Source organism: Carlito syrichta, unplaced genomic scaffold (genome assembly GCF_000164805.1).
Source record: "Carlito syrichta isolate Samal-C Ts95f unplaced genomic scaffold, Tarsius_syrichta-2.0.1 Scaffold288194, whole genome shotgun sequence".
Classification (NCBI taxonomy): domain Eukaryota; kingdom Metazoa; phylum Chordata; class Mammalia; order Primates; family Tarsiidae; genus Carlito; species Carlito syrichta.
The window spans coordinates 21,980-34,462 of NW_007232290.1; the positions used below are offsets into that span (position 1 = coordinate 21,980).

At 39.9% G+C, this 12,483-nt stretch overlaps 1 protein-coding gene across 1 annotated transcript in view; it reads left to right on the top strand.

Annotated features, from left to right (window-relative positions):
* The window catches only part of LOC103255515 (protein prune homolog 2), a gene marked incomplete at its 5' end in the record, with an annotated part of 44,625 nt that overhangs the window by 19,818 nt on the left and 12,324 nt on the right, over positions 1–12,483 (top strand). Inside the window, 5 exons of the mRNA XM_021710157.1 lie at positions 743–845; positions 1,496–1,627; positions 2,750–2,836; positions 6,428–6,526; positions 10,818–10,853. Of these exons, the coding sequence (XP_021565832.1) occupies positions 743–845; positions 1,496–1,627; positions 2,750–2,836; positions 6,428–6,526; positions 10,818–10,853 (457 nt within the window). The remainder of the gene's footprint in view (positions 1–742; positions 846–1,495; positions 1,628–2,749; positions 2,837–6,427; positions 6,527–10,817; positions 10,854–12,483) is intronic.

Sequence of the window (12,483 nt, forward strand, 5' to 3'; positions counted from 1 at the left end):
TTCTACCTTCACATTAACCAGGGTCTCAAAGTTAAAAGAACTAAAGAGGAGCTGAGCTCGGTGGCTCAGCCTGTAATCCCGCGCCTTTGGGAGGCTGAGGTGAGTGGATTGCCTGAGCCTGCGGATTTGAGACCCGCCTGGGCAGTGAGACCTCATCTCCACAATAAATCAAAAAATCAGCCGGACGTGGTAGCACATGCCTATAATTCCGGCTACTTGGAAGGCTGAGGCGGAAGGATTGCCGGAGCCCAGCAGGTCGAGGCTGCGGTGGCCGGGAGTGGCCACTGCACTCCAGTCTGGGCGACAGAGTGAGACTCCAACTCAAAAAAAAAAAGAACTAAAGAGGATCAAACAGGACCACCTTCTCAGCCATCAGAAGAGAGAAGTACTATATCAATTAGTATTGCATAGATTAGAAACACATAAGTCAAAAAGTGTTGCCCTCTTTTTTATAAGTTGAATACTGATATACCCCATTCACAAGTATATACAACAACAATCATTCTTGATGTATTATATCCTACATACAACAAATATATTAGTACAATATGATGCTATATGACATGTATGTTAACTACTAAAAGATAATTACATGTGTATATACTTATAGAACTGTAGTCAATATAATATTCATTTCCACATATACACACTTGCCAAGGATTTAGATTTTTTCCTTTAGGTCAGATATTACCTTGTTAAGAGCTTTCAATCGGTTACAAATGTCTTTTTGTTTGTCCCCCAGGATACTATGGGGACGGTCTAAATGCCATCATTGTGTTTGCCGCCTGTTTTCTGCCAGACAGCAGTCGGGCGGATTACCACTATGTCATGGAAAATCTTTTCCTGTGAGTGATACTTATGACAAAGTGCTTTGAGTTAATGTCTGTGGCATGTAATGGCATCTTTAACTTAAGGAAATAGATGATATAGAATATTCTAAGGCTTTCATAAAAAGTCTGAGGTTTCTGTCAAGAAATACTGCTTAAGAGGCCAAAGTCTTCAAAGGAGCTCTTTTGTCGGTAGAATAGAAATAGAAAACAAAATGAACAGAGTTTGGGTTACATTTTAAAATGTTATAACATTTCCTTTGGGTGAAGTATTAATATTTTTATTTCTTGATAGCGTGTTCCTCATCAGCTAAGACTGACCATAACCTGACTTTATTCATATCTCCTCTTATTTATTCTGAGTTGCCCTTAGTATTTGATAACATTGTTGACATTTTTGAAAGTCAGGTTTCCAACCCACACATTTTTCTAGTGTACCAGCATTAAAAAAAAAAAAAGATAACCACCCAAAGAAAGGAGTAATATGCACTCTCAGAGGAATGATCTTAGGTAACTGTATTAATTCTTCTCAAGGTAAAGAGGTAATATGCACAATCATCCTTAAATGTCATACACCTTCTAATTTAAATGTTATATAATGATAGTGTACATAAGATGAAATATTTCATGTGGAAACTGAAAACACTCCTTTTCCTTCCTGTGATCAGATATGTAATAAGTACTTTAGAGTTGATGGTAGCCGAAGATTATATGATTGTGTACTTGAATGGTGCAACACCAAGACGGAAGATGCCAGGACTAGGCTGGATGAAGAAATGCTACCAGATGATTGACAGACGGTATGTGAGTTCCATTATTTAATCACTATTTTGACTTCTTCAGTAGCTCCCATGTCAATTTCCTTTTAGCCTATCAAAAATGCAATTACATTTTAGGAACATTCAGTTATGCGTATTTAAAAGAATAAATTATAGAAATAGTAATAAAAGTGTAACTTGACCCAAAGTTGAAATACAGCAAATCCTCCTCAGATTTTGGCAAATATGATCTCTATCCTGGCAGACAAAGTCTATTTTAAACTATGCACATGTAGTTGCCCCATTAAGATGCAACTTGAGCTGATAAACCAAAATACCCATGATTCTTTAGTGGTATCACATGACCTTGCTGCTGTTTATGTGCACTGGTACTACTGGGACTTGGACAAACATTGTGCTCTTACTTCAACATTCGCTGTCAGTTCAAGTTGACTACTAACCCATACAGTTCTTTCAGGTGTCCCTTCTAGATGCTTCCATTCATACTGGTTTTGTTAGAACAAAACCCTTCATTGCCATCTACAGAAAAATTGTCACAATAAACATGTGCATTCATGATATCTACAGTATATGTGGTATTCCCTTTCGATGTGGCTTCTTGCACAGTAACATGTGAGTGCCCTATGATATTAACTAAAATCTGTTCTATAAACATTCAAAAAGTAACATGGCTAATGCTGAGAAGTGTGCCTGAAAATCAGGATTGTTAAATCGGTAAACTAAGGGAAAACAACCACATGATGTACTGTTACTATTTTTATTATACAGAAGAAGAAACCAAGATCCAGTAAGATAAAATAACTTGTCTACGTTGCTATTAAGAGCAACTTTCTTTCAAAAGAGTAAAGGTAATGCTGACAAAAATGAAAAGTACCATTAAGCAAAAATACACCATGATGGTTATAGATTAATGCACTCTAAACACATAACTGCTCTATTTTATATTTATTCCTATGAGAAAATGAGGTTTGACTTGTACAAATTTCAAATTATGTCTCAAAAAGCATCGGTTTCACTAATCATGACCATTTTATACCTTCCTATCAGGTAATAATAATTTACTTAGACTTCCTAAAAATATATATATTCTATTTTGATTTCCAGAGAAAATGGGTTATGTATTTTTTTCTTTTTTCAAAATAGGTTGAGGAAGAACTTGAAATCATTCATAATTGTTCATCCATCTTGGTTTATCAGAACAATCCTTGCAGTGACACGGCCTTTCATAAGGTAGAGTTATTATTGCAGTAAAAGGAGAAGTACCACTAGTAGTTTTTAAAAATCTGTATTCATTGTCCTAAAAATGAGAATTTATAAACTAAGACTACCTAGGAAAATATATTTTGCCTCTGAGTTTCCTGAAAAGATCATTTGGACTATCCATCGAAATTCCCCAATTAAGAGTGAGAATTGTCAGGTGGCGTGGCTCACACCTATAATCCCTGCACTTTGGAAGGCCGAGGTGAGAGGATTGCCTGAGCCCACGGGTTCGAGACCAGCCTGGGCAACTTGGCGAGACCGCAGTCTACAATAAGTCAAAAAATTAGCCGGGAGTGGTGGTGCTTGCCTGTAGTTCAAGCTACTTGGAAGGCTGAGATGGAAGGATCGCCTGGACCCAGCAGGTCGAGGCTGCGGTGGCTGTGAGTATGCCGCTGCAGTCCAGCCTGGATGACAGAGTGAGACTCCGAATCAATCAATCAATCAATCAATCAATAAAACATGACCTTTTAAATTGCTTGCTGTAAACATGGTAGATGAAGTGGTAGGATTTTCATGGCACATTAGAAAAGGCAATAGACAACACATTTAAAAAGGTATGTATTTATGTAGAGAACAGGAAAGTAGAGTCACATAAAAATGGAAAATAAACACCAACCAAAGACAGAAACAGAAACCATATCTTGTTTTAATTGTTCCATTTCTTCTGAAGAAATACTGTGTAGGTCACCCAAGCCAGGTAAAGAGTCTAGACAGCCATTTTGAGAGCTGTATTTTGACCACCCTCGAGGATTCTTGATTTCCATTCAGTTTGGCTTAGTGCATATTTACTCTTCACTTATTTTTTGTTAGGTCCTGTATAACCTTACATTTGAGAGATATGAAATAAAGTAAGATGTGGCTCATCATATAGTAGACTTGAAACTGTTAAGTAAAAGAAATTATTCATTTTCTAGAGAGTTTTACAGATAAAGTCTTACCTATCATAAGAATGCAGATTAGACCAGTCTCGGTGGCTCAGCCTGTAATCTCAGCACTTTGGGAGGCCAAGGCGAGTGGATTGCCTGAGCCCGCAGGTTCGAGACCGCCCAGGCAATTTGGTGAGACATCGTCTCTACAATAAATCAAAAACTAGCTGGGCGTGGTAGCGTGCGCCTTTAGTTCCAGCTACTTGGAAGGCTGAGGCAGAAGGATCGCCGGAGCCCAGCAGGTCAAGGCTGTGGTGGTCAGGAACTTGCCACTGCACTCCAGTCTGGGCGAGAGAGTGAGACTCCAACTCAAAAAAAAAAACTAAGCCCCTTCCCCAGAGGTAGATTCTTCTATGAGTTTCATTGGTTCCCTTCTGAGTTGTTTTCCATGCGTTTACACATATCTAAAATGATCACACACAGATGAAAGCTGTTTGTAACTCAAATCCAATTATTGGAACATATTTTTGCTTGTTGGTCCATCTGGAATGTACTTCCAAATTAAAATTTCCTCTTTTTTTTGAGTTGGAGTCTCACTTTGTCAGCCAGGTTGGAAGGCAGTGGCATGCTCTTGGCCACCACAGCCTTGATCTGAACTCACCACAGATTGGGTTCAGGTGATCCTTCTGCCTCAGCCTTCCAAGTAGCTAGAGCTACAGGCATCTGCCACCATGACCGGCTAATTTTTTTAATTTATTTATTGTAGAGATGAGGTCACGCCAAGTTGCCCAGGCTGGTCTCGATCCTGTGGGCTCAGGCAATCCTCTCACCTCAGACTCCCAAAATGCTAGGATTATAGGCATGAGTCACCGCACCCGGCCCCAAACTAAAACTTAAAAAAACTAAAAAAATATTCACAGGGTAGTGTTAGGTTTAGAAAAAAATAATTAAAAAAAAACTTAAAAAATTTTTTAAATAAATCTGGAAAAAAAGAAAAATGAATTTACATAGATTTTTTGGCTTTTTTTGAGTTAGAGTCTCACTCTGTTTACCCAGGCTGGAGTGCAGTGGCACACTCATGGCCACCACAGTCTCGACCTGCTGGGCTCAGGTGATGATTCTTCTGCCTCAACCTTCCAAGTAGCTGAAACCACAGGCTCGTACCACCACGCCTGGCTTATTTTTTTATTTATTGTAGAGGCAAAGTCTCACCAAGTTGCCCTCAAACCGCCGAGCTAAGGCAATCCATTCGCCTCGGCCTCCCAAAGTGCTGGGATTACAGGCTTGAGCCACCATGCCAGTTACATAGATTTTTAAAATATCATCAACCTTGGTAGGTTCTGAAATAACTAATGATAAGATTTTTGTTTGTAAAAACATACAAACATACAAATAAAGCCAAACAAGCCATAAAGGGGTGACTATTCAGAGTGGCAGAAACCACTGGGAGGCTGTGCAATGTGTGGTCAAGAGTGTGGACACCAGAGTCAACCTGCCTCCATTAAGCCAGGGTCTGCCACTTACTAATGGTGAGACCTTGGGCAAAAAGTGCCCTGTTTCAGTTCCCTTATCTTTAAGAAGAAGATGTAACCACCTCCCTAGGCTATAATAAGAGATACATGAGTTGATATATATAAACCACTGAAAACAGTTTCTGGCCGATACCACATGATCTCACTTATATGTGAAATCTAAAATAGTTGAACTCATTAGAAGTAGAGAGTGGAACAGTAGTTACCAGGGACTGGGGTGGGGTGGGGTGCAGTTGAGGAGATGTCAGTCAAAGAATATGAAATTTCAGTTAGGCCGGGCACGGTGGCTCACACCTATAATCCCAGCACTTTGGGAGGCCGAGGTGAGAGGATTGCCTGAACCCACAGATTCAAGACCAGCCTGGGTAACTTGGCAAGACCTCATCTCTACAATAAATCAAAAAAATTAGCCAAGTGTGGTGGTGCATGCCTGTAATTCCAACTATTTGGAAGGCTGAGGTGGAAGGATCGCCTGAGCCCAGCAGGTTGAGACTGCAGTGGCCGTGAGCGTGCCACTGGACTCTAGCCTGGGCAACAGAGTGAGACTCCAACTCAAAAAAAAAAGAAATTTTAGTTAGATGAGAAATAAGTTCAAGAGCAGTGCTGTACAACATGTTGAATGCAGTTACTAACAGGGTACTGTATCCTTGACAAGTGTTTAGAGAGTAGATTTTAAGTATTGTTATCACAAAAAAAGAGAATAAGGATGAGAGGTACTATATATGTTAATTAACTCAATTTAGTCCTTCCACAATGTGTACATATTTTAAAACATCAGGTTGGGGTAGGATTAGCAGTTCAGTGAAACTGCCAGGGAAGGGAGAGGCACACCTCATCAACAAGGGTACCTGCATAATGAATATTTGTATACGTAACCCTGAATTGTACCCACTTCTTTAAAATTAAAAAAATAATAAAAATCAAAAAACATTCGGTTGTACACACTAAATATACACTGTTTTTATTTGTTAATTTTAAAAATAAATTAAAAACATTAGCAACAAATCTGTGTCTGGAACATAGTAATACTCAAATAACATTAGTCTTTTTTCTTAGTAAGAGTTCTGGGGCAAGGTGTTAAGCATGTCAGGATTTTCAAGAAAAGGCAATGGTCTTACAAGGGATGAAGTAGTGACTAATCCTGTATTTTTTCCATTTTCTAGTTCAAAATTCAGCAGTAAAATTAAATATGTCAGTAGCTTATCAGAACTCAGTGAGCTGATCCCAATGAATTGCATCCACATTCCGGAGAGCATCATCAAGTAAGTCCTGATGATCCAAAGATTGCTTAAGAAACAGTACATGTTTGGGAGGGAGGCTGGAATAGAATTCAGTTCTGAAACAATGAAGAAATGGCATTATCTTATTTTTAAAGCAATACTAAGTACTTTCCAATAAATATAGTATTTTTCCTACAACCTATAGATAACTGTTCTGTTCTTTCAGATTCTCTTTCGCATATCTCCTGGGATATTGCATATTGTTCATCTTTACCTTGAATTTTACTACCACTTTGGAGAAAATATAAATGTAACATTAATGAGGATGTCAGTTACTTGTGTCCCCTACTCTTAGCATAGCTTGGATTTCTTCATTGTTTTATATAAACTAATTTATCTGCATGATCCTAGGAAAATAAAAAGAAATAACTCTTTCTCTGTTTCTTCTAAATCCTTTTTTATCCCCCATGATTAGGTAGAGAGTGTGTGTCCTGGGTGGGATGCTGGGTGGAGTAGTTAGGAAGGGTTTCCTGTTTCCTTGCTCAATACAGAGTCATGTAGCCCCAACATCCTGCAATCCTGCATGGGGACTGAAGATCCCAGGATAATTCTGCAAAAATAAGAGTAAAAGTTAACAAAACAAGTACATGGAGCTGGGATTTTGTAATAAGGACACTGGAGAATGAACAGTCCTATCTGGTACATTGTTGCAAAGAACCATTGTTTTATGCCTGGTGTGTGTGTGTGTGTGTGTGTGTGTGTGTGTGTGTGTGTGTGTGTGTGTGTGTGTGTGTGTGTTGTTGTTGCTGTTGTTTTGTTGTTGTCGTTTTGTCTGCTGTGTCTGATTCTATAATTTTTCGTTTGATTAGAATTAAGAAGGACTTAACTATCAACTCAGAGAAAACAGACAGTTATCATCTTCCTCCATAAGATGGATAGCAAAGTAGACGTCTCCATTTGGGCTTTCAAAGAGCATCTTTACTTTAAAAATGAAAAACAAACAAAAACTTGCAGGACATTTTTTTCTTTTGATGTTTCTCTATGATATACCATAGAAGTGCTCTATATCATGATTTATCTCCCATAGTAAACCCCCATTTTACAGATGCAGGGAAGGTAGCTTAGTAAGAAGTTACTTGTGCAAGGAATGAGTAAGAACCAGGGAGAGATGGAACTGGAATTCAAATTTAAGTCAGCCTGGCACCAAAATTCCAATGTCCTTTCCTAGTAGACTCCTTTATCTTCCTTAAAGTGTCCTTCTAAATTCAAAGCTCAGGAGTATAGATGCCCTTGGTTTTCCCACATACAACATCAGGCATACAACCAGGATACTGATTGGGCTTCCAGTGATCAGCTGGCTCAGCTGAATCAGCGTTCCTAAGATCCTGACGATGACTTCAATCCTCATCGACTTCAAAGAGCCCACAAGCAGCTCCTCATAGCTCTGACCCGCTGCCTCAGAAAGATGTGCCCTATTTCCAAAACCCACTCTTATTCTTTAAACAAAAAAGGGACTGGAGCATTTACCTCCTACAATGCTGTCTGCTTTTGCAAAAGATGACAAGGTCATTGTCTCTTCTAGTGGAATTGATTTTGGCCACTTTCCAGATAAATACGGTAACGCTTCCATAGTGTGACAGAGGCAATAAAATGAAGGAAGAACGGACACTGGAGACTTCACGCCCAGGCTGGAGTGCAGTGGCATGATTGCGACTCACTGCAACCTTGACCTCCCGGGCTTCAGTGATCCTTTCTCCTCAGTCTCCTGAGTAGTTGGGACTACAGGCAGGCACCACCATACGCAGCTAAATTTTTTTATTTTCTGTACAGATGAGATTTTGCTGTGTTGCCTAGGCTGATTTAGAGCTCCTGGGCTCAAGCATTCCTCCCACCTCAGCCTCACAAAGTGCTGGGATTACAGGTGTGAGCCACTGGCAGCCAGCCTACCTCTTAATATCTCTAAGGCTTCAGGCAATCTTTTTTTTTTTTTTTTTTTTTGAGTAGGAGTCTCACTCTGTCACCCAGGCTGGAGGGCAGTGGCACACTCCCTGTCACCGCAGCCTCAACCTGCTGGGCTCCGGCGATCCTTCCACCTCAGCCTTCCAAGTAACTGGAACTACAGGCATGCACCACCATACCCGGCTAATTTTTTTGATTTATTGTAGAGATGAGGTCTGGCCAAGTTGCCCAGGCAGGTCGTGAACCCGTGGGCTCAGACAATTTACTCACTTCGGCCTCCCAAAGCGCGGTATTACAGGCTGAGCCACCAAGCCCGGCCAGGCAATCTATTAAAATTCTCTGAGTCTCGCTTTGGCATCTGTAAAATGGGGAAGTAATTTGCACTTCATGGAATGGTCCTGAGGACAGAATGAGAACAATGTTCATAGTATACTCACAGCCTCCAGCCCAGAATTGGCAACTGGGAATGTTATTTATTATAATCATGTTGCTTTTGGAGACTCGCTGTCATATGGGAAAGTTCAACAGAGGCCGTATGTATAACCAGGACACTTTGCATTCAGCTACACACATTCGTTTTCAAGAACTCCATTTGGGAAAAGTTGCTTCAGGAGGAAGGGTTCCATTAGGAAAGATTTCTTTCTGGAGGAAAAACTTCAGCTCCATTCATGTCCTGTCCACATGTCGGTGTTTCTTCTGTTTTCTGTAACTCATCTCCTTGAGATGTCCTGTCTGCCATTTCTATTACAGGCCCTGATTGCCTCCATTTCTTATTATGCACATTTCAAATTGATACAAGCCATGGCTCTTTTTTTATTACTGGATGACAGTCAAAGGACCTGATCTCGGCCAATCCCAAGACCAGTACTCACCTGAGATGGAGCCTGTCACCAAAGGACTTGAATGAAAGGAAAACTTGCCCAACCTGAAATCAGATTCATAATCATTGATTATGGTTGATTCTCACTGTTTGTGGCAGTTATAGTCTATGAAGTCACTGCTAACAATTAGGGAATGCTGAACTATTCTTCCAAGGGAAAACACAGGTTAGGCCCCTGCAAGCCTCATTACTTTCCTTTTTTTTTTTTTAATTTTTAATTTTTATTTTTTGAGTTGGAGTCTGGAGTGCAGTGACACGCTCCCAGCCACCCCAGTGTCAACCTGCTGGGCTCCAGCGATCCTTCCACCTCAGCCTTCCAAGTAGCCAGAACTACAGGCACACGCTACCACGCCCAGCTAATTTTTGATTTATTGTAGAGAAGAGGTCTCGCCAAGTGGCCCAGGTGGGTCTCAAACCTGCGGGCTCAGGCAATCCACTCGCCTCAGCCTCCCAAAGTGCTGGGATTATAGGCTGAGCCACCGAACTCAACCAGTCAATATATAACCTTGCTTTGTGTGTGTCTTGGCTTACTTAGCATATACCATTGATTTATTAGCATTGAACTCATGGCCAACAGTACTGTAACTCGTGCCTCAACAGCTTACCTAATACACATATTTTCTTCGTAAGACACATCCCAGCCTTCCTGCACTTAGGAACACTAGGCAGTACTTCAGCACTGTGTGGGGGGGCCGATTTGAACAGCAAAATTACCAACAAAAAATTTTAAAGTGAGAAAAATATGGCACTAATGAGGCTGTGAAAAGGACCTTGTTTACAGTATGAAACAAGAAGACAGAGCCTCACACGTTGTCATGTGGCAACGTGCACTGGGCAACTCAAATTATTCACAACTCTGCACGTGTCCAAAAGTGCCTCATATTGATTTTGTGGTCACAAATACATTTCAGTGACTAGGCAAATTTGCAAATATAGAGTCTGCAAATAATGAGAATTGACTGCATATATTTATAAATTATAAATCACCGGTTGTATCTAATAAAAATAAGATTTCTCTAAGAGCCAGTTTTATTATGACAGCCATGCATCACTTAATGGCGGAGATATGTCCTGAGAAATTCATCTTTAGGTGATTTCACCCTTGTGTGAACATCATAGAGTACACTTACACACACCTAGAGAGTAAAACCCACTGCACACCTTGGCTGTATGGTATAGCCTATTGTTCTTAGGCTACAAACCTGTGCAGCATATTACTGAATTGAATACTTCAGGCAGTTGTCACACAGTGGTATTTGTGTAGCAAAACCATATCTAAACATAGAAAAAGTACAGGAAAAATATGTTATAAAATCTTATGGGACTACCATCATTTGTGTGTTCCACAGTTGACCAAAACGTCCTTGTGTGATGCATGACTGTATTGGCGAGGCTTTCTCTCTTATATTTTGACTGTCGTTTAAAACATTTGCCTGTCATATTTTCCATCTATTTTCTTATTTTCCTCATGGCATTCGTCTTTTATCTCATAAGGTACGATGAAGAAAGATCTTATAAGAGAAGTGTGAGGTAAAAATCTCCTGATCTATAATTCACGCTGGACCCTGTGTGTGTGTGTGTGTGTGTGTGTGTGTGTGTGTGTGTGTGTGTGTGTGTGTGTACACCATAGGTGACCTCAACATGCTACCAGAGCAAGAGGTCATTGTGTCAGTCCTTTGTACACCATTCTCAGTCTTTGTCCTGTGTGTAAAGCTGTTGAGGTCAACCTATTTGCAACTGAAACCTACTAAACCAGATACATCCCTCACTTGGCACAGGCTGCAAGCTAACTTTAACTGTACCCACCGGATTGATGTGAATGTTTTCAGCTTTATTCAGCCAGCATGTCTCTGGTCCCCTTGCAACTTTTCTATCTGCCTTTTATGAAGAAATTTGCAAAGCAAGCATACATAAACACGTAATCAGAGGAAATGACGCTATATGTAATTGAAGGAGTGTGTCTCAGTGCTCCAGAGGACAGTTCTTAAAGCAAACACGCACCACTTCCGTTTGGCACTGCTTTGCTGAGTGACTCTCTCATGCTCTGCTTGCTTCTTTTTTGTTTCTTTTCTATACCGATCATTTTTTGCTAATGCAGACTGGATGAAGAACTGAGGGAAGCATCAGAAGCAGCTAAGTAAGATTTGATTTTCATTTAGCAGCTGGCATGATGTTGACTTGCATTTCAGGAATGAACTGGGAAACTGCATGTCTGGTGTTTTAGTCCTGCATCCTGATAATAATACCACACTTTAAAAGTTCCCTTTCTGTTATGATAAATGCAGTCTGTTATTCTTGCAGCTGTCTATTTTTCCTCATGATCTAAGTTATCTTGGGGAACTCATTTGTCACTGTTGTTTAATTTTTTAAATGTAAATGCATTTCTAACACCACAACAAAAGAGCACATCACAGGCACTGCCATATACTATACTGTGACATCCAGTTGATCGTTAGTTATATTGAGGCAACAAAAACTCACTAGCTCGTCCCAAGGGATAGCAAGTAGAAATTTGGAAGATTGTTTTAGAATCAATTTCATGATTTTCGAAGATTTAAAACAAGAGCAACACCTTGTTAAAGGACTTGGAAATAATGTTTAACTAACAGCCTCCGAGCTATTTTGATGAAAAGGAAAAAAAAAAAGTCATTGCTAGAGTATGGTTTTCAAAAAGGCAAAATTATAATGCTCATGCAAATATAAAGTAAGCACATGCCAGTGATTTTCTTCAACTAACTAATGAGGGAAACAGTAAGGTGTTAAAACCAGTTGTCTAGCTTTCTCTTTTTTCTCTCATATCCATCATTTTATTCTGTTTCCCACTCCCACCTATTCTCCTCCGGGTGTTTTGTGATCTTCCTCCTAAAGGAAGCACAATGCTCATGCCTAGTACGTAGTAGATGCCCAGGAAATTTATGCCACAAAAATTAATAAATGTGCATAAAATGAGCTCATTGCTGTAGAGCGATGACTCTCAAACTTTATTATGTATCAGAATGACCTGGAGCAGTTATTAAAACACAATATCCTGAGTCTCACCCCTAAAGTTTCTGGTTTAGCAGGTCTCGAGTGGGGCCTAAAAATCTGCATTTCTTTTTCTTTTTTTTTCTTTTTTTTTTTTTTTGAGATGGAGTCTCACTCCATCGCCTAGGCTGGAGGG